The sequence below is a fragment of the Trichechus manatus genome, unplaced genomic scaffold (assembly GCF_000243295.1).
Source record: "Trichechus manatus latirostris isolate Lorelei unplaced genomic scaffold, TriManLat1.0 scaffold00041, whole genome shotgun sequence".
In the NCBI taxonomy this organism is placed as follows: Eukaryota; Metazoa; Chordata; class Mammalia; order Sirenia; family Trichechidae; genus Trichechus; species Trichechus manatus.
The window spans coordinates 12,831,902-12,855,369 of record NW_004443977.1 but is presented as its reverse complement, the minus strand read 5'-3'; the positions used below and the strand labels follow the sequence as shown (position 1 = coordinate 12,855,369).

Sequence of the window (23,468 nt, the reverse complement as noted above, 5' to 3'; positions counted from 1 at the left end):
CTGCCCAGGTGATTCCACTGCAGTAGAGGTTGAGATCACTGCTCTGCAGAGTCGAAGTTTTTTTTTTTTTTTTTTCCTGCTTCCTAACTTCATAAACAGTAATTACTTAAGCCTCTTAAGACCTCCGTTGAGATAGGGATAATCCGGGAGGCGACCATACTTTGCTAATAAAACAAAAAAACCAAACCTGTTGGCGTCGAGTCGATTCCAACTCATAGTGAGCCTGTAGGACAGAGTAAAACTGCCCCAGTAGGGTTTCCAAGGAGCGGTTGGTGGATTCAAACTGCCAACCTTTTGGTTAGCAGCCAGACGCTTAACCACTGCACCACCAGGGCTCCTACTTTGCTAATAGGCATACCAATAAGTTAGGCTCCAGAATTAGTTCCTAGTCTATGACTTTCCCTCTAGATTTCCCCTTTCCTATTGAATATAATGGAGTATGGAGTCCTGGGTGGTGCAAACAGTTATAACCCAAAGGTTGGAGGAGGTTTGCGTCTACCCAGAGGCACCTGGGAAGAAAGGGCTGGTGATCTATTTCAAAAAAATCAGCCAGTGAAAACCCTATGGAGCAGAGTTCTACTCTGACACACATGGAGTCGCCATGAGTTGTAGTCCACTTGATGGCAACTAGTTAACTGGTAGAATATAGATCGTGCTCTCCAACATAGCAGCCACTAGGCACATGTGGCTATTTAAAGTCATTAGCATTCAATGAATTCAGTTTCTTATTTGCACCAGGCCACATTTCAAGTGCACAATAGCCCCATGTGCCTAGTGGCTACCATACTGGACAGCACAGTTTCAGAATATTTCCATCATCACAGAAAGTTCTACTGGACAGCGTTGTAATAAACATTTCAATAGAGAAGACAGTGGGAGTTTCTCAAAGAATTTCTTGTTCAGATAATCCACAGAGTGAAGCCCTCCCCACTTGCCCTGTCCCCAGCTTTATCGGATTCTCTTGACAAGATGTGGGGATGGAAAGGAACGTAAACATCAGGGATCCTTTCAACCTGATTCCAGCCTCTAATCAGTCCTTACCAGTTGGTTAAGCCAGGTGACAAACCCAATTCCCCTGTGCTGACAGGCATGGTAATCAGGCCCCTTCTTTGTTCATTATGCTGTCTTTAACCCCAGCATTCTTATGCAGCCCTGCACTTAGTGGTCGCTCACTGTGACGGCACACTAATGAAGAAATAAAACACACTATCGGAGACTCATTCTTCTAGCCAAAGAGAGATGCTCCACTGGTTTGTAAAATCAGCTTTTTGTTTACTTGAAGAACGATTAGACCAGGTGAATACCAGTAGCGCTGGCTAATTTCGAAGGAAACACTTAGAAGTTCACACCTAAAAGTTCTCCATTGCCCCAGGACTTAAGGGAAATTAATAGTAAATAAGCTTTATCTTTGGGAAGACTTTTGATGGAGTATCTGGTTAGGTTAACATAAATGGTGAGGCATACTGAGATGTTTCAATGGAAGCGTCATCTGGATATTTTCAATAATCCACGCCTGTTGAGAATAGAGAGTTTAGAACAGTGCTTCTTTTAAACATTAATGGGCATACGAAACACATGGAATTCACTTACGGACTAGGTGGGACACAGGTCAGGCCTGAGATTCTGCATTTATAACAAGTTCCCAGGTGGTGCTGATGCTTCTGGTCTGTGGGCCACGCTTAGGTAGCAAAGATTTAGAGAGCAGCTGGGTTGATGTTCAGGGAAGGGAGACTCTCTCTTCCTTGCTTGTAGCTTTCAGGGCTGTTCTTCAGCCTAGCGAAACAGAAAGATATTTCAAGGATTCTGAACATTCTCCCTGGAATGCTTCATTTGTCTCCCTTATGAAGAAATTCCAACCTGCTTTGGGGTCACGTCGCCAAATACACTCATAATAGAGTTTTTTTGTTTTGTTTTTACTTCCTGAGTCCCCACTAAGTTACTGCCAGAGAGCAGACGTTAAAATCTCACCTTAGAACATGTGGATCAGTTAAGAAAGGCACCAGGAGTTTTCTGGTGAGGTTGCCAGCAGAGCATACAGCTTCTTCTCTACACACACAAGGATGCCATTCAAACTGATGAAGGAATTTTGATTTCACGAATCATTTCTTAGAAGGAATTTTGATGTGATTTTTATTAATGAAATTAGTGTCCTTTAACTCTGCGGATAACCAACCCCTCCCCTCCAAATCTCTTTCACCTTGCGTTTACCTTTTCCACTTAGTCAGGAGGAATGTCTTCAGCCAATCAACAGTGTTGGGATAAGTTGACAGCATCATGCCTGTGCATGGAGACTTGATTGCCTTAGTCATTTAGTTGCTTGTGCAATGATTATAGTGAGAAAAGGTCTTCTTTTCTCTCATCAGGGGGCTGGACCAATGTTATATTTAAGGTCACTTTCCAACTCCTTATTATGTTTCAGCATGTGCTAGAAAAATGACTTATAAAGGTAGTAAATTGGCTTTGTAGACTAGAAAAAATAGCTAATTTGTTATTTTGCCACCTTTCCTTCTGAGCACCATTACTAAAGTGGTTTTCAGTATTTTTCAATTGGAAATCTGTCCTTGTGCTTTTGGGTACTCTTTATTTAACTTGTTTGATGAAACTTATTAGAACCTTGTGACTGGGGGGCATTCTGCAAATGAGAGATTATTATTTTAAATTGCCAACTTGAAGGGCCTTCACAAATCTGTCTCCAAGTAAACGGCCCTGAATAATTCAGTCAGCTGTGCCAAACAAACAAAGAATGATTGATTGATACTTAGACGTGGCCTAAAATATTCCAAAATTGCAGCTTTTAAGACAATTTATACTGGAGGAGCTTAGAGCTAATGAGGGCAAATTTACCGAGCTCTGTGACGAAAGATCCTGATTTGAGAAAGCTTTTCTGCAGGTTTAGGTTATCAAGAAATTGACATAGCCTTACTCCAAACAACAAACATCACTTACTTTGTCTTTACATTTGCCTTTTCTAATTGAATTTAGTGCGCTGCTGTATTTCCTCCAGAAAGTATATTGTTTTAAAATTACCATTTCAGTTGTATTACTCAAAGCCCTCGCTCCTAATGCTTTCTGACAGTGATCAACATAATGAACCATAATGAAATGATGAGCAATCTTCAGTGGAAGCCCGGTGTGGATCCCACTGGTGCTGTGTGACTATGCTGTCAAAATCCGAATGTAAATTAAAATAACATCGTCCTTGTTTCCAAGGCCAGGAGGAGAGAGGGACTTGCTCTCTCTCTCTCTATTTTAAGTGCTTTAATTTTGGGAATCTCATATGTATTTTCAAACAAGCCCTTGAAGGTGCCACTGATGTTCAGTTCAATTCTCTGCCCAAAAGATTTACATGCTTAATAGTCTGGCTAAGGGATTTGGGGAGCGATACGTAGTGTTTGGCTTTGATGTATAAACCATAGGATAAAAGGCAGCTTTCAGTTTCAAGTAAACTGCATTGTTCCCCCTCCGCAAGCAGAGTCCCTTTTGCTTGAGAGCTGCAAGTAACTGACAATATAACAATGGTGGGAGGGGCATTGCATGGAATAGGTCAGCAAGAGTTCCAAACCCTTTGCCATCGAGTCGATTCTAACTCATAGAGACCCTGTAGGATAGAATAGAACTGCCTTGTAGGGTTTCCAAGGCTGTACATCTTTACGGAAGCAGACTTGCCACATGCTTGTCCCGTGGAGTGGTGGGTGGTTTCGAACTACTGGCCTCGCAGTTCGCAGTTGAGCGCTTTAACCACTGTGCCACCAGGGCTCCTCAGTGAGAGTACACTTAGCTCTGATGGAAGACTGGTTACTAGAGGAGTGAGAGCAAAGGCAAAGATTCCCGAAATGATGTTAATGAAAGTGTTGCAGATGACCCATTGGTTGATCTCTGGCTGTTTTATCATCCATGTGATCAATCATTTTTGTGAGCTTATTTCTTTGAAGAATCCTGAATCCAAGATTCCCAGAGGAAATTCTTATTTTGTGTCATTTAACAAATTTGCAATGTAATAGTATAGTTTTTATACTGCGTTCCATTTGTCATAGGGCAGAAACTCAAACAGAGACACCAATTCCCCCATTGCCGGTTTACGTGGCTTGGTTTTTAGTTTAGAACATAGGATCATGCTGCCTGTTAGCCTGTTGATAAGCCAAATAATGAGTTTGTCCCCTGGACGGTACAAACAGATCAAACCAACCAAGTCATTTTGACACATTCGGATGCTGTCTTCAACCCATTCCATTTCTAGGCAGCTTCTTCACTTAGACCTTGACAGTTCAGGGACTGACTTCAGCTAGTGAGTAAAGCACAACCTTGTCTCCTCCTTTCTGACTGCCTTTCAGAATTTTGACTACTAATAGGAAAAAGTAATGCCTTTAAAGAAGAGCCTTTGGGTGGTGCAAATGGCTAAGGTGCTCAGCTGCTAACTGAAAGGTTGGAGATTTGAGTCCTCCCAGAGGTGCCTTAGCAGAAAGGCCTGAGATCTACTTACAGAAATCAGCCATTGAAAACCCTATGGAACACAGTTCTACTCTGACACCCATGCATTAGCCATGAGTAGAACTGATTCCATGGCAACTGATTCCTCTAGAGAACCCAAGTGCATGGTTCTTATTCAAAGATGGTTGAGGATATAGGGTAAAGGATTTCTAGTCGAGCTACATAGAGGGCACTGGGTGGACCACAGGCTGCTTGCTTGCCATTTAGTTGTTTGTAAAATGTTAAGAGTCATGATACTTAATAAAGAGCAGGTAATCATCTCATTGACTCTTAAAAAACAATGCTATCTTAACCTCTTCTTCACTTCAGTCTCCAACATACATCTCATTTTATATGGAATTAGCAGTCTAGTGTGGAGATTTTATAAGGGTAAACAGTCCAGTGTGGATTCAACTGAAAAATGCGTAGTCTTGAGTAACACTGGTTTAAACCGAGGCAAAAGGTTTGGATATTCTGCCAATGCCATTTAGCCAACTTATTACAATGTTTCTTCTACCACGAATAATTAAGAGTGGCTTGCCATCCAGAAAGGGCCACGTAAACCAGAGAAGTCAGCAACCTAAGACCAGAAGAACTAGATGGTGCCTGGCTACCACCAGTGACTGCCCTGACGGGACAAAACAGAGAGTCCCTGATGGAGCAGGAGAAAGGTGAAGTGCAGAACTCAAATTCTAGTAAGAAGTCCAGACTTAATGGTCTGACTGAGACTGGAGGAACCCCAGAAAGCATGGCCCCTGGACTCTTTGTCAACCCAGAACTAAGGCAATTCCCAAGGCCAACTCTTCAGACAAAGATTGAACTGGGCTGTGGGACATAAAATGATACTCATGAAGAGTGTGCTTCTTATCTCAAGTAGATACATGAGACTAAATGGGCAGCTCCTGTCTGGAGGTGAGATGAGAGGGTCAGGAGCTGGTTAAATGGACATGGGAATTCAGGGGTGGAAAGGAGGAGTGTGCTGTCACAGTATAGGGAGAGCAATTAGGGTCACGTAACACTGTATGTATAAATTTTTGTATGAGAAACTAACTTGAAATATAAACTTTTACTTAAACTTCAATAAAAAACAAAAAAAAGTGGCTTGTCATCAACTGAACTCATCATTTCTGAATGGCATTTTTGACACTATCATGAAAGCCATACAGTTGTCATGCACAGTGTGCTTCTATGACATAGGATCATTTATACATTTTCCTGAGGTCACCTGGGGTGAGAACTGGATCGCTTCTTTGCCATCAGCATTTTGATTTTCCTCTCATAGTTGACTCTTGTTCTATGTATTTTCTACAGCCAAGCAGAAACTGGGCTTTGGAGGAGTCCCATGCACAGATATAACTGCATCCACCTCATTCCCCTCTCAACCCCCCTGCACTGTGACCTCCTATCCAGAGAAAGACCTTCAACAGAGACTCCCAATTACTTGCTTGCATGGAAGGAGGGAACCAGGCAGGAAAGATAACTCAGTTAAGACAAGGCCACCATCCAAGAAGTAATGTTACCACGTTCAGCATGAAGGACAAGGAAGCTAGGAGAAACTTAGCACTGGGGTGGATTGAAAAAGTTGGGAACTTAGCTTATTCCACAAAGAGTTCATAATGAAGCTTCATTATTCTCTTATGAATTATTTATGACTTTATGAAGAGGGGTCTTTTTAGCCTTGGAATCAGGGTTTCTGATCATAGTTTTGCCCACGTTGGCTGTAGTAATTTGGATGAGTTCCTTAATTTCTCTAGTCTTAGTTTCTGGGCATCAGATTGCTGGATAGTAAATACTTCTCTGCGAAGACTAGCACTAAGTTTTACCTTTCTCGCTCTTTCTTAACTGTGGCTTCGTCATGAATAACTGAGAATTTACCTTATAAAGAACTTCAGCCGTAAATATTGTTGTTGGCTGCCACTGAATTGGCCCCCGACTCATGGCAACCTCATGCACGGCAAGATTGCACTGTTATGATCCATAGGGTTTTCATTAGCTGATTTTCAGAAATAGATCCCCAGGCTTTTCTTCCTAGTTCGTGTTAGTCTTGGAAGCTCTGCTCAAACATGTTCAGCATCATAGCAACACACAAGCCTCCACTGATAGACAGGTGATGGCTGCTCATGAGGTGCACTGGCTGGGAATAGAACCTGGGTCTCCGGCATGGAACAGGAGAATTCCGTCACTGAACCACCACTGCCCTCCAGCCATAAACTAGTCATCTTAAAGACACTGAAACCTCAATTCAGCCAGTAAAGACAAAAGACTCCGGGAGAGGAGAATGGGAAAATAGATCAGAAAAATAGGCTGTGGCAAAATCTCAGCAAGAGGTTACGTCTGCAAGAAGCCAAGAATTTTCCATGACAGCAACAAATGATTGATGCAACCAAATGGTTCTGTTTTTTTTTAATAATGGGCAGCTCTGCTTTGGCTCGACTCATTGTTAAAACACATAAACTCCTTTGATAAAAGGTTACGACTACTCATATATCTCAGAAGAGGTGTCCCTGCACAGCAGGCTTTATGTAAACTAACCCACGGGCAGCAAGGGCTGAGAGAAAGCAATTAGTGATGGCAACATAGACAACTGTCAGGGGGGAAGCATGGGCTTTATTTCAGAGTCAAAACTTACACACCCCAACTGTTTACTCTGTCTTATAACCTGTCTTTCAACTGGAGAGAGATTAACAACAAAGGCTTATCTAAAGGGTTTTACAGCTAAGACACTGAAGTATTACTGACAATCCGAAAGTTGTACATGATTGATGAAGCCTTATGAAATGGAATTCGAGACCCAAGGTGCTTCTCCCTGGGAAGATATGCCTTGTGCTGGTCGCCTTGACATTTTAGTAGGGTGACAGTCGCGCTTAAAGAAATTGATCATTTAAGACTTACGTTTCTGCCCATGCTCTTGGGGAATGTTTCTTTCCACATCTAGAATTAATTTCATGGCTCAGGCATTGAATTTTAAAATGGTGATTAAAAGTCAGTTACGTATTAAACATCTGTAATAGCTCTGAAAACCACCCTGTCACTTGAGCCTAGCTCCTTTGGTTTCCTATCAACTATCTCTTTGCCACCATGGCTTGGTTGCAAATTTGAATTTTTTTTTTTTAACATTTAAACGTGCAATTACTCTTTTTTTTTTTTGGACAGCTTTTGTGACACACTCAAACATTATGGCAGTGATGCATCTAAGGGGTGAACTGGAATGGTCTAAGGAGGCATCTATTGTTCTTTTATTTGTTCAGCAGGTATTTATTGAGCATCTACTATAGGTCAGGTAACATTCTAAGGGCTGGGAAGACTCATAAACAAGACAGAAAAGAGAAAGGATTCCTGTTCTTGGGGAGCTTGTATTTTAATGGGAATATAAACAATAATCAAATAAACAAGAGAATTTAAGATTCTTACAAGCAGGCAATAAGAAAAAGTAAAGTGATAGGATACATTGGTAGGAGTGGGGAGAATTTTAGTTTACATAAGTGGTCAGGCTTGAGGAGGTATGATCTGAGCTGAGACCTGAAAGATAAGGAGTCCACTATTCAAAGAGCCCAGGGGAGAGAATCCAGGCAGAAACAACACATCCGAAGTATTTACGTTGCATATTTAAAGTTTTGCTAACAATGTGAGTTTTGTACCTGACTTAACTGTTTTTCCCTTGGTCCTAGAGTCTTCTTAGCATTTTAATTCTGGTTGTTATAAGATACAGAAATGTCATGTTTCTATGGCACATTACACTGTGTATCTATATGGGTTTAAACCTTCTGTCAGAACCCACTTTTAAATGCCATTATTGCAACAGTCTTCTCTCTTTTGCTAAAGTTCCAGTTGCTTCCTGTAAGAATGAAGAAGTGCATTTCATCTGACTTGTGCGTGCGTGTGTGTGTGTGTGTGTGTGTGTGTGTGTGTGTGTGTGTGTGGTAGTGTGTGCATGCACAGGGTACAGCTATATAAGAATGAAGAGGTGCATTTACCTGGCTTATGTGTGTGTGTGGCGATGTGTGCGCGCACAGGGTACAGCGGCAATAGCCTGGATTTTCTATGGAATGGTTAGTACCAAACTCCTGGTTAATATTGGAGGCACTTATGTTCAGTGTTGGCTGATCGTTTTTGAATGATGTTATTAAGACTCAGGCAGGTTTCATGTGGATATGTAAACATAAGGTTGCCCTAAAGGGATTACTTTAAATCTTGACGTAAGCCAGCGAGTGTGTTCTCAAAACTACTCTGGAATTAAACTTTAGTCTGATACATGGGAGGTAAGAATTAAGATTTGTGGAATTAGTTACATTTTCTTTTATGCTTGGAGTATTGCCCTTCTTAAATTTTCACACCCAATTTTAGATAGTTGTGGTTTAAATCTCGAAGCTTGTCTTTTCCTAGAGGGGAGCACATGATTGGTTAAGGAAGATCAAGATTCTTTTTATAATATGATATGATATGATATGACATGACACGATAGTCCTTTGCATCTGCTATAATTTGGCTACAGTTTCTTTGGGGTTTCATACTGTCAAACCCTTGTCAACTGAACGCAGGGTGACATCCTGCTGGAAAATAATAATTACCTATTGTAGCACCTTTCACCAGTACCTGCTGTGCGATGCAGGAAGTATTTCACACCAGCGAGGTAAATGGATGTTCATTAAATGTATCCAGGATGGCAAGAAATTCGATGCCCATTTCTTTCAGAGCAATGAGCACCTCAAAAAATAGGCTGTAGTAACTCGTGTGTTTCATTCCTTCCTTAGTCAATGCAGGTAGATGTAACTTTTACTTGAGAAGCCATGGTTGTTCCCTGGGTCGTACAGATGTGTAAATTAGGGGTTCTTGAGTTGAGCTCCCTAGGTAGGCCCAGCAGGTCATTGAAGTTCATAGATTATGTGCAAAATTAGGAGGGTGCCTGTGAGCACCTTTCTGGGAGGAGGCTGCCTTGCGCCCATCAAATTCTCTAGAGCAAAGTGATCTGCAGGCCAAATTCAGCTGCTGCCTCTTTTTGCAAATAAAGATTTATTGGAACCTGACTGTGGACATTCATTTACATATGTGGCTATAGCTGCTTTTGCGATACAATGGCAGAGATGCATAGATGCTACAGAGTCCATATGGCCCACAAAGCCTAAACTATTTACTATGTGGCCCTTCACAGAAAAAACATATGATCCCTGCTCTAAAAGATTCATAAGTTAAGGATTATCTCATTTAACTTTTGGTTCTGGTAGTATAGCTAACACCTGTGCTAAATTATCTTAAAAATGTCAAGAATATTCTAAACAAGAAAACACTGAAATAGTTTAACATGATCACTCTTTTTTAATTTTATTTATTTTGTTGTTGCTGAGAATATACACAGCAAAACATACACCAATTTATCAGTTTCTACATGTACCACTTAGTGGCATTGATTACATTCTTCCAGTTGTACAACCATTCTCACCCTCCTTTTCTGAGTTGTTCATCCCCCATTAACATAAATTCACTGTCCCCTAAGGTTCTTATCTAATCTTTCAAGTTGCTGTTGTCTTTTTGATCCCATATAGATAGTTCTTAAGAGGCTAGCTCCATTTTTGAGGGACGCAGAGAAATAATCTTGGACTTGTACGTGAATGTCACAGGGTTTAAAAAATAAAACCAAAAATGTAAAAGAAGGACATTTATGTTATTTAAATACAGCTTAGCATTTGAATAATTTATATTTTACAATGTGCTAATTTTGATAATAAACATAAAATTAAAAGAAAAACTCTAATTCTGTAAAGGCTAATAAGGAAAATGCCAGCCGACCTTTGAAAATGTTAAAATTAATTTTCTTCAGAGATAAAGTTTTCTCCATCTTCCATGACTGAATAAATCATCACCTGAAATCAAGGTGTAGAAATACAAAACTTTAGTGGAGACAGTCTTGTGTTTTAAATTCCCAGCTGTACGCTAGCCCCAGAAAAGAGGGACTTGAAATGAATTGTTGTTGTTAGTCAAGTCAGCCCTGAGCTAATGGCAACCACCTTCCAAAATGGAAAAACAGTGCTCCTCAGTCCTGCGCCATCCCATGATTGGTTGGGAATCAGACTGTTGTGATCTACAGGGTTTTCATTGGCTGATTTTCAGGCATAGATCACCAGGCCTTTCTTCCTAGTCTGTCTTAGTCTGGAAGTTCTCCTGAAACCTATTTATCCTCATAGCAGCTTGCAAGCCTCCATTGACAGATGGTGGTGGCCGCACATGAGGTGCGTTGGCTGGGAATCAAACCGAGGTCTCTGGCATAGGAGGTGAGAATTCTACCACCGAACCACCAATGCCTCTGAATTAAACTGGTTATGTTGAAATACTCCCTTACAGAGCTTAATACTAATCAATCTGTATGTGAAAAGGTGACTAGTACAGCTGTAGCTGGAAGCATCCTATGTTAATTCACACCCTTAAAATAACACTGTAGGTAGGTGGGTATAAGATGCATTAAAAGACTTTGCTACTTTCCATCCATTCATTGACTCATCAAATATTTCTTGAACTTGCTCTGAATGAGGCACCATGGTAGACACTGGGAAATGATGAAGACATCAGTTCCTCTTGAGGAGCCATGTAGATGGGTAGCAGAAACAGACATGCAATGTGTGTCTAATTAACAAGACAACATTATATGTTCCAACCAAGGTTAAGAAATAGAAATAAGGAACTGAAATATGGAGCAATTCCATAATTAGGCTTGCTGCCAGTCTTGTTTTCAGGCTAGTAGTGGATAGTTTTGAAAAGCATAAAATCTGACTATTCACAATGACTTTCAAGTTACCTGATGTCAGTGTATGATCAGTAGATAGATACATTGCTGATATAGACACTAGAAAAATTAAGACAAATGGTAATGTTATCTCTCTTTGTTATAAATCTCATTTGTATTTGGAGACTTAGTTGCAGGTGGGCATATTTCTGATTAGAAAAGCCATAACTGTGTCAGAAATGTAATTGTTTCTAAATGTCCAGACACTATACTTACATAGGGAGCCCTCGTGGCGCAGTGGTTAAGAGTTTGGTCGCTAACCATAAAGGTCAGCAGTTCAAATCCACCAGCTGCTCCTTGGAAAGGCTATGGGGCTGTTACACTCTGCCCTATAGGGTCTCTATGAGTCAGAATCGACTTACTTACATAAACAGACTGAAACCCAAACCCGTTGCTGTCGAGTCAATTCCGACTCATAGCCACCCTATAGGACAGAGTAGAACTGCCCCATAGGGTTTCTAAGGAGCACCTGGTGGATTCGAACTGCCGACCTTTTGGTTAGCAGCCGCTCTTAACCACTACGCCATCAGGGTTTCCATGTAAACAGAAGAGAAGATAATTTAAGAGGTTTTTTTTTCCTTCTGGTTGATTTGTGTTTATTGAGAAAGAGCTCATGTCATTCAGGATGCCTATTTTCTTTTTAGCCATCTATGCTGGTCATTGTTTTAAGATGAAGCTGTTAAGTGTGTTGGCTGGGTCCAGGTTGATTTTGGGTTCATTAAAGTCTGTACTTTTTTCTCATTGCCTTGAGAAGAAACTTTGGAAGACATAGCCCCTCCCTATAAATGAGAAACACACTTGATAGATCATCTTTAATTGGCAAGAATTAAAAGAAAGAAAAAGAAAAGAAACACCACAATCCCACAAACTCATTGCAGCCAACATTGTGATTTTAATTTGTGAGCCTGGATCCTTTCCCAGGTCTATCCAGGCAACACAGTAATCATACTGGGTGGACGTTTCCATATCTCATGCCTCCATCAATACCCAATCATAATCCAGTTTCTAGGCTGTGACTATGTGCTCATGTAACCATCACTCTCTATGGCTCCCAAATATAAAGTATATGCAGCACAATTCACAAACCTTTCCACGGAGGCAAAATTGAATGTATCCAGTTCGCTGTCTTCCCTTGAGCATCTACCCAGAGCCTCCTTGAAGAATTACTGCCCAAAAGAAGCTGCCTCTTCCCAGGTAGCACTTGTTTTCATTCCAGCTCTCCATTTTGAAACCCTGAAACTTCTTTGTATTTTTTTTTTTTTCACGTGGCAGTGTTGTAAGTCTCTGATTTTGGTAACCATTTAGTTTTCTGCTCCATTTCTTCTCTGTTTAGACACTGTCATGCCCCGTCCTACATACTAATTACTGACTTTTTGCTTCTGCAGTGCTTGATTCATTGTGTCGCATTTTCCCACGTGAAAGTGGATCAAGAACCTTGGCAAGGAGGTTAATGGATTTCAGAGTCACTCTTAGTTAACCCTGGAAGTCACAGCAAAATAAGAACCAGGGGCTGACCCATTTTATAAACCAAGCCATGGTCAGCTTTGAGCTGCAGACTAGTAATGGATTTCACTATGGCATCAAGCATCTGCATAATTTGAATAAGATTGAAAATTTGCACTGCCTTTTCCTACCTTTACATTTCAAACAGAAGGCCTAAGCAAGCTTTAACTGCAACTTTTGATTTGTTTGTTAACCTTATCTCTAGTGGGGGGTCACCTGATAAGGTGGATTTACCCCAGAATGAGAGTCAGTTATTTTTTGGGTGGTGATTAATTAACCAATTTGTAAAAATGGCATGGCTGATGGCTGGGGCGTCTGACCTCCTTTAACTTCATGAGGAGGAAGGAGAATCAGAGTCTGTGATTTTAAATAACGCCATTCATTTATTCAGAAACCATTTATTTCTCCTTATTTTATTCCAGTCACTGTGCTAAGGAACATGGACGCGAATTTGGAATCTAAACAAAAAAGAAATTTGTGGTTTCTTTCTGGGGGCTTCTGTGGGGTAATCTTACCTTTAGCACAAATTTTACAACGCTTCTTTCCTTTTAGGTTCATAGGATGGGGAGGTGATTTTAACACTGAGAGATTGTTGATAAACAGTCCCACGGGGAGATTGGGAGGGCCTGCTTACCTTGTGAAAATAAAATCTTCAATTTAGCTGTGTAAAGAGAAAGGGAGAATGAATCATCTTTCCTAAATGTTACCATCAAAATCCTTTCACCCTTCATCATCATGGGCTAAGTAGTAAATATTGACTATGATCCTTATTTGTAGGTTACCTCTTCCAATTCTCTCTCAATGGCTACCCTGGAAGAGTAAATTCCATTGTGGTTGACTACGTCAGTCTTCTCCCAAGTTCATGTGGGCCTCCAGTTAATTTCCTTTTCCTGAGGAACATGAACAAATTTCCCTCAAAGCAGCCCTTCCTAATATGTTAGTAGTAGTATGGATATGGTAAGCAAGAAATCTCAAATTTTCATTAAAACTTATTTTGGCTCTTCTCTTGGGAGATAGAAATGGGAAGGAAAGAATAAGCTTTCCAGCTCTCATATTGACTAAATATTTTCCATTAGAATGTGGCAGGTGTCTTTAAACCTTTGGAAGTAGCTCATACCAAGAATATTCCCTCTCTCTTCACTCACCATGGTTCTTCTACTTGAAGGCAGCTTGTGTGACAGCTTCTTGGCATTTAAAGAATAAGGTACACCAAGAAGAAAGAGAGTTCCTCATGGTTCCATAGTCTTAGTTTTTGTTATTTTTTTAAAAACCAACAAGTAGGTTCTTAGTGATCAGTTAGTTCTGTTTCAAAACTACTGCCACTTTTCATATTTCAGAACCTCTTTGATGTTGGTGGGAATGAGCACCTGCCTGGTGCAGCCGTGGTCAGTTGAAGGATGGGAGGAGGGGCCTGGGAGCCTTGAATAGTCCCTGCCTAGCACTAAGCTCTCTCTGCAGCTCTGTCTGCACCATCTCTGCAACCAGGTTAAACCAGTTTCTACTAATTCCCCATAAGCAGCTTAACCTTCAACTGCCATACAGAGGCGTATCTATACAATTCTGTTAATTTTATTTCATACTGATGACTCGCTGTACTTAGGAATCATCATTTATCTTCAAAAGTGGTGTGTAAGTATTAATTTGCTGGCGTCTCACAACAGCCCTGGGAACTGGAATCACATTCTTATACCCGTTTTTCAGATGATAAGATTGAGACTAGATAAATTGTGATATTTTCTTCATACTTCAAAGGGGAAGCCTGGGCTTGGAGCCCATTTGATGTAGGATTGCTTCACATCTCAGAGCGGCAGTTGATGCTAGATTTGTTTGTACAGGAATGAGAATGACATTTACACGTACAACCTTCTATCATATTGTTCTTTTTAAAGATCGTTCTGCTGGCACGATCTGCTGTTTGGTTTCTTTGCCAAACAGGCCCACCTTATTTCCTGTAGCTGCAGAGAGTACTCTAAGCTCTGAGAGGTTCTGAAAGGATATTTTCAGTTCTTGGTGTGATGGTATATTTTTTGTTTCTCCAGGCCCACCATCTGCTCCTCTCAACTTGATTTCAAATGTTAATGAGACATCGGTGAACTTGGAATGGAGCAGTCCTCAGAACCCAGGTGGCCGTCAGGACATTTCCTACAATGTGGTCTGTAAGAAATGTGGAACTGGTGACCCCAGCAAGTGCCGACCCTGTGGGAGTGGAGTCCATTTTACCCCACAGCAGAATGGCCTGAAGACCACCAAAGTCTCCATCACTGACCTCCTAGCTCATACCAACTACACATTTGAAATCTGGGCGGTGAATGGAGTGTCCAAGTATAACCCTAGCCCCGATCAATCAGTTTCCGTCACTGTGACAACCAATCAAGCAGGTAGGCATCAGATGTACTTTATTGTATGATCTGAATGTATTGAGAGGAAGGAATTATCTTGATGCCTATGAGTGTTACTGAAGTTCTACCATAGAAGTAGAACCACATGGATCTAATTGTAAATCTTTGAACTGTGTTATAAAAGATAACTTAGACGGATGCTTATTCATTCAGCAGATATTCTTTGGACTCCAACTTCATAGTATGCCCCGTACTGGGTGGTATGGAGATAGTGAAGAATAAGACTGTCTGGTTGAAAGATCATAGTCTAGTGAGCTGTCCATATTGGACTTTTCTTATATGGGATTCCCATCAGCCATTTCTAGCGCAAGGTCCATGGCTGACATCAGAGTATTTGCAGAGTATTTGGTATTATAAAATTGATTTTTACCAATACAGAGTATGTTGTCTTTCCAATGAAAGCATTAGCAGCTATAGTTTTGCTCTTCTCTTTTAATTTAAAATTTTAAAAGTCATCTACATGGACCTATACTAGAATTACCATGTAAACCTGTGAACAATAAATGGTTTCTGTGGACACTTTTATCTTTGTGGGTGACAAGGTTTACTTTAAGATGCATACTAGTTCTGCAGCCACTTTAACAGTAGAATTTATGGTTGACACTCCCAGAGGGCAAGCCTGCCCATTAGCCTGCATGCTTTCCTTCTTCTCCTTCAGATGACTACAAAACATTTTTTGTACATGAAGTGTTTTTGTTGAGTTAATTGCACATCTGTTACAAAATCTCGAATATCAGATATTTTAAAGTGCAAATCAGAATCTAGATTTCTAGGCTCTGGATTCTGACGCACTCATCCCCATTTTCCTCCCTGACAAAGTTGCCATACTTTCGCCAGTTTTCCATTCTGCATTTTGACCATGTGTTTTACACTGCCAACTCCCTGTTACTTCTGGAGAGTTAAAAGAGGACTGAGGAGAAGGACTGCGTGGTTTATCATTTTGCGAGGCTCTTAAGGATAACAAACATCACTGGAAAAGGATTATAAATTGCCAACAATTCTATCACCTCTTACTGCACTTTTCTCTTAGATAAATGTTTCAGTAAGTGCACTCAGTAGTTAAGGAAAATACCTGTACTAATTGATCCTAGAATGGAGAGTAGTCCACTGTCCCAGTCCAAAGCCATTATTTTTCCACTTTTCCCTGAACTATCTAGAATAAATAAAAGTTAAGACTTGGGGAAGATTTTGGACTGCGACTAGAATGACAAATCTTACTGGAAGGTAGCTTCAGCTCTACAAATGAGAGCGGTCTTATTAAATATATGGTGTAAGCAGATTATCTGGTTATGCTTTTGTTTTTTAGTTCTGCACTTTTCGGTATGAACACCATTAGTGGTAATTAGTTTTATTTTTCTACAAAGAATAGTATGGTTTAAGAGTTCTTAATAGCAGCACAAGTACTCTGTGTTTGTCAGCTTTTTGTTTGTTTTTTGCTTGGAAGAATGCAATGGAAATACTGCACAGATCCTGGTAACATACATTGGTGGCACTGGGGTGTCTGACTTAGAAGGAGCTAGAGCCGTGCAGAGAGGTCTCTGGACCCCCTGGAGCATCTGGCTTATGACACAGTCAATATCCTAGTAATGTACCTTTTCAGCTGCCCTCAAACACATCATGACTTTATGTTCTTAACCAAATTAAAACTAGGATTGGACCCTTTGACACCTAAGCTATACAAGGTAAAGTCATTCTCTTTGGCAGAGAAAAGTCTCTCAGAGACTCAACTGAGGACAGGATTGGCTCCCACAGATTTTTCGGGGAGACATCCTTGACTCTCAGTATACTTAAGGATTCAAGCCAAGGGATTATGTCAACCCCTCCCAGGCCAAAAGTTCGAAAGAGCACAAAAAAGACAGGCTAAAAATCCTCCCAAAGAAGAAAATGTGCAAAAACATGACTAGAGTGGGGGGGGGGGAAGTCAAAGTAGTTTTATTAAAACTGTAGGTGTGATTCTTTTAGAGCTAGGAGAAAGGTGGACAAGGAAATCTGATACAATGAGGTAGTCACTGCCTTGGTGAGCAGTGTTGTCAGGAGCTTTGCTGAATAGGACAAAATTCCAGCCCCTTATTTTAATTTTCATGAAGGGTAATGCTGGGAAGCTGTTCAAAATTAAAAATAAATCTTTCAGTAAGGAGACCTCCTATGTGGCCAGCCAGAAAGCTTTCGTCTAGCAGGGAATTGTGTATGTGCACTGCACAGCCTCATTATCCTACTGTAATTTGGAGTTCACTAATTCAAAATCATTGGGATAGTTTATCTTTGATTAACAAACCCTTTCTTTATAGTCGTGCAAATTAATAATGTAGGTCAAAATTCTGGGTGGATATAGCAACCATAAGCTTCATCAAAGCTCCCCTAAGCATATTTACATACACACAATTATATTCTAATTGCGATTGTTCCTATCATTTCATTAAATTAAACCCCTTAAGGACCTCCACAGGCAATGATGTCTCACTCTATAAGGAATACATAGAATTAATGAATGTTAGCATTTAACATCTGGAGGCCACAAACTTTAGTGTCTCTCCACCGTTGCTGTTTTCCCAGTGCCCTTTCTGTCATCAGTAACCTGCTTAAAAAAAATAAAAGCCTAGAATTCCTGGTCCTGTCATCACTACTTTGAGTAACAGTTGAGGAACAGATAAGGAATGGTTCCATGAGGGTGAAGTGACCCACTGAAGTTAATGGATTCGGTTGATTCTAACTCATAGCGACCCTATGTGACAGAGTAGAACTGCCGCATAGGGTTTCCTAGACTGAAATCTTTATGAAGGCAGATTGCTAGGTGTTTCCTCCTGAGGAACTGCTGGTGGGTTCAAACCGCCAACCTTTCCATTAGCAGCCAGGCACTTAACCATTGTGCCACCAGGGATCCTCTAGATAATTAATGGCATTAATTTATTTGGCTTGGTATTCTCCCGTTTGTGAGTATCTGGGCATGGGCTTGTAGATTTAAGTGGGCTATAGGGTAGCTATGAGTCAGAATCGACTCGACGGCAATGGGTTTGGTGGGTTTTTTTTTTGGTTATTTGGGAGTCCCTGGATGGTACAAATGGTTAACGTGCTCAGCTGCTAACTAAAATGTTGGTGGCTCGATTCTACCCAAAGGTGCCACTCGAGAAAGACCTGGTAATCTATTCTGAGAAATCAGCTACTGAAAATCCTGTAGAGCACAGTTCTACTCTAACACATGGGGTTGCCATGAGTTAGAAGCCACCCTTTTGGTCATTTAATTGTAAAATGTGGTGTGAATGGGCTGGTGATCTCACATGCTATTTAAACCATTCTAACCCAAATCTTACAGTTGGGATTTTAAGGGGCTAATATATAACATCCTTTTCCTCCCTTCCTGAGATCAAAACCAACTGACACCTAAGACAAGATAAAGGGAAATCACATTGTCAGCTTCATTGCTGATAAACTGATTGGAAGAGCTTTTTATCTGTGGCCAAAAGGACTTGTCTTAGTGACATTTGCCGCTTACAGCCCAGCTGGCTGACCGCAAGCTCCCTGCAAGGGCAAAGCCTGTCCTGCTAAGGTTTCCAAAATGGACAATCAGGAGCAGCCCAAATGAATGCTCTACCAAGGCAGTTCCAGGCAGGTCCGAGAGACAAGAGAGAGTAGAGCTGAGGACAGAGTACAACCAAACCATTGCCTTTGAGTTGACTCTGACTCACAGTGAGCCTACATGTGTTAAAGTAAAACTGTGCTCGATAGAGTTTTCATGGCTGTGATCACCTCTGGGTAGACTTGAACCTCCAACATTTCAGTTATCAGCCGAGCATGTTAACCATTTATGCCACCCAGGGACTCCTAGGAGATAGTACCTTCTCCTCCCAAATTTCCTAATGAGATGTCACCCCAACCCCCCTTGCCAGGAGCAGTGAAGGAGAAGTGGGAAGAAGGTGAAGGTGGGCGAGTACTACTCCAGCTGAAGTCTCACTATGGAAAACTTGAGGCAAGGAGAATGGAGGTCCGCCTACAGTTAACTTTCCTACATTACACTCCAGAAGGAACAAAATGAGAGTCTCCTTGAAAACTCATTTCCCTTCCTCCGTCTTCTCTTCTCTAGCAATTGTTCTGTCTGTTTAGAAGGAGATGATCCTGATGTTTACAAAAAATGGACAAGCAAACTGCTGGGTGATTTGTTTTCTAGATGGCTTTCCTTCAGTTTACTTTTTCTTAAGTGGACCAAATCAGGCAAATGAATACAAGAGGTGTCAGTAGGAGAGAAATACTGTGTACATGAAACAAGGTTTTCCCGGCCAAGCAACAGAAAGTTGAAGATTTTTGCTAAAAATACTGCAATAGCAGCCAGGAAAAAAAACTGTCCAAACCCATTGCCCTCAAGTCACTTCTGCCCCATAGGGTCTCTAAGGTTGTAAATCTTTATGGAAGCCGACTGCCACATCTTTCTTCCAGAGAGTGGCCGGTGGATTTAAACCTCTGACCTTTCAATTAGCAGCCAGGTGCGTAACCACTGCATCACCAGGCTTCTTGATAGCAGACAGTAGAAGATCTTAATATCACTGAGTCGTTTTTCACCATATATTCCCCCAAACCCCCATGCCAGGTCTTCCAGCTTTGGGACTGGACCATACTCTAGGGATGTCTGTCTGTTTTAAATAATTATGAGCCCCTGTGGGTGGTGGCCTCCACTAACCCTGAACCGCACGCGGGTAGTGATAGCCATGTTTTTATTTTTACTTTGCATATGACACTGTTCTAGATACTCTACAGTGAAATAGCCCATATAGTGTCCGAGTAACAAACCCACATCCTTAACACTCTGAGTTTGGAGAAGTTCAAATATTTAATGGGTACTTAATTATTTGAACCTAGCTGAAGCCCTGGTGGAGCAGTAGTTAAGAGCTCGGCTGCTAAGCAAACGGTTGGCAGTTCCCATCCACCAGCCGCTCCTTGGAAAACCTATGGGGCAGTTTCTACTCTGTCCTGTAGGGTCGCTATGAGTCAGAATCGATTCGACGGCAATGGGTTTTTTGGTTTAATGTCTAAGCTCTTTTCCAGTTCTGAAACTCTATGATTCCAAGCCTATAGCTGTGAGCATGGAGAAGTGGTGCTTATTTTCCTTATGATGCTCAGACACTGGCTTTGAAGGCAATTCCAAGAGCGGGAATGAAAATCCAAAAATGCTTTAGCAGAATACAACTGACTCTGCCCTCTCTCCACTGGCCCAGCCACCCATCCTGCCAAGTATTTACTTTGAAGGGCAAAGCATTGAGCTAGCTGCACCTCGAGTGCCGTAGTCCTCCACAGGGTGATTTTCTCCCCCCACCCCTCCAGGGCATACTTGGCAATGTCTGAAGACATTTTTAGTTGTTGCAGCTGAGGAGTGGGACTACTAGCATCTAGTGGGTAGGGGCCAGGGACACTGCTAAACACGTGACAATGCACAGGACAGACCCCACAGCAAAGACTCATCTGGCCCCAGATGTCCACAATGCCAAAGTTGAGCAACCCTGCTTCAGTGTTAGGTTTATTTGAAAAACAGACCTTATGACTTTGCTGGGACCAGCTTGTGGCTCAGCACATACGGGGAGGTTTCATTGGTCCTGCAGCTGGACTGCTCTGTGGCTTGAGTAGAATGCTTCCATCACTGCTCTCAGGGCAGAAACTTAAAAGAGCTTTTTGGGGCCTCTTGTGAATCCTCTCCCGGTTGTTTTGCCATGAGGTGAACTGTGCTGCTTGTCAGACTGGTATTGTTCTCTAAGATTAGACAATTAAGAAAACGCCAAGAAGACACCACCCTGACAATAAAATGGCATTACACCTATGGTAATGTCGCTGTGCGTCCCATAGTAGATATTTAGTACATGTTGGTTATTAATGCATTTATTTACAATAAAAACAAATTGGTTAACTCTCTTCGTCAAGCAGTTATAAATTTAATAAAGCCAAAATAATGAGTAGAGAAAAGAAAATAACTAAGTACAAGAGGCACACTGTCTTTTATTACTCAACTGGTAAGTTCCCATTCTCTCTTTCTCTGCCATCTTTTAATTAGACATATTATGTTATTTGAGTGGGATAATGGGTAACAGTGGGAATTCTGAGCCCCACTGGGTATAATTGCTACCTGTCTTCCAGATAGTAAGAGGAATGCTTCAGAGAGATGGTGGGAAAAAGGGGCAAATCTTAGAGCAATTGAGTTAGGTAATGTGCTCTAGGTGGGGTGGAGCCAGGTTTTGTGGAGCCTGAAGCGTATGCATTTTTTGTGTCATACTAAAAATAAACAAAAAGCCCTCCAAAGTATCAGATTAGCAACAGAGCTTTAGAAAGGACCCATGCACACTACTCTAGCTTTAGTATATAGAAATTTGCTCTGAAGTTGTCAGATAAGGGGACTATTGCATAATTATGCCTAAGATTAGAAAGGACAGGAAGAAACGAGAGATATTAGGAAGGCCAGTTCTGCCTGATATGAAGGGTGCTGAAACACAAGGTCATCATCAATCATGACCAGTGGTTCTGGCCCATAGTTAAGCATGAGGGGCAGTTCTAGAGTGGTCCTGAACGTGGTTCAAGATCAAAGCAACAAGCAGAAAGTACAGTGCTGGTGGTTTTGGGAATTGTAATGGAATGCTGAAGTCCCTGGATGGTGTAAATGGTTAACACACTCAGCTGCTAACCAAAAGCTTGAAGGTTCAAGTCTACCCACAGGCGCCTCGGAAGAAAGCCCTGGCAGTCTACTTCTGAAAAATCAGCCATTGAAAACCCTGTGGAGCAAGTTCTACTTTGATACACATGGGGTCACCATGAGTCAGAATTAACTCCAAGGCAACTAGTTTAACTGGTCAGTGGAATGCTAAACTCAAAGGAGATGTGATTAGGACCAAGGCTCTTCTGTAAGCTTGAAAAGGAAGAGAGAAAAAAATCCATTGCTATTTTTAAGGTGCAAATGCCTGTCTTCTTTTAGTGTCCTAGAGAAGGGGTTGGCAAACTATGGTCCACCAGCCAAATCTGGCCCGCCACCTGTTTTATACAGCTTGCTAACTAAGAATGGTTTTCACATTTCTAAATGGTTAAAAATAATCAAAGGAAGAATATTTTGTGACATTTGGAAAATATAAAATTCAGATTTCAGCGTCCATAAATAAAGTTTTATTGGGACATAGCCACAGTCATTCATTTACATATTGTCTTGGACTGCTTTTGCCACAACGGCAGAGTTTCTTAGTTGCAGCAGAGAATGAATGACCCCAAAGCCAAACATATTAACTATCTTGCTTTTTTACAGATAAGTTTGCCAACCCTTGCTCTGGAGTACTAAATCAAGAAAAGACCAGTCAGAAAGGAAATTGAGTACCGTGTTTTTACTCAAATAACGTGTGCCTTCTATGTTTGTTATACCAACTTCTCCCTCCCCCTGCCAGGTATTTGATAAGCTCTGCTATGCCAATTGTTTTCTACATGTTGCTGTAAAAAAGATTAGCATAGTGTGCTTATGAAAATACCTTGCCGGGGGCATGGGTTGGCAAACAAACGTAGAAGGTGCACATTATTTGCACTTGCATAAAACTACGGTAGATGTTGAAACGCTGGTTTCCTTTGTTGGAAACTGTTCAGATAAATGAGGTCGTGGATTAAAACTTAGATTAATCTCAAACTTGCAACAATTTTTATTTTTGGCAAGACACCTTCTATTTCAGAGGTTTTGACTATGTAAACAAAATTTAACTAAATAATTAGGATTTCAAGCATGCCTTTGCTTTCATATATGGTCATGTACTGCATAACATCTATTTGGGCAGTGTCCGACCACATATATATAATGTTGTTGTTGTTGTAAGGTGCCGTCAAGTCAGTTCCAACTCACAGCAACGCTATGTACTACAGAACAAAACACTGCCCAGTCCTGCACCATCCTCACAATCACTGTTATGCTTGAGCCCATCGTTGCAGCCACTGTGTCAATCCATCTTGTTGAGGGTCTTTCTCTTTTTCACTGACCCTGTACTTTACCAAGTATGGTTATCCTTTTCCAGGGACTGATCCCTCCTGACAGCATGTCCAAAGTATATAAGACGTAGTCTCGCCGTCCTTGCTTCTAAGGAGCATTCTGGTTGTACTTCTTCCAAGACAGATTTGTTCTTTCTTTTGGCAGTCCATGGTATATTCAATATACCATGGTTATACTAGAGTTCAGAAATCCTGATCGGAGAATGGGACATAGCTTTGCTAAGTATATAATATACAGTGTGTGTACAACATCCAAATCACATAAAGTCCTTTTCCACAAAATGTATTGTGAACGGTAAGCAGCACATGACTGTACAATGAAACCTGTGAGAACTGGA

At 41.1% G+C, this 23,468-nt stretch overlaps 1 protein-coding gene across 1 annotated transcript in view; it reads left to right on the top strand.

The window, feature by feature from the left end:
- The window catches only part of EPHA4 (EPH receptor A4), a 148,440-nt gene that overhangs the window by 70,322 nt on the left and 54,650 nt on the right, over positions 1-23,468 (top strand). The window contains exon 5 of the mRNA XM_004376355.2: positions 14,785-15,123. Coding sequence (XP_004376412.1) covers positions 14,785-15,123 — 339 coding nt within the window. The remainder of the gene's footprint in view (positions 1-14,784; positions 15,124-23,468) is intronic.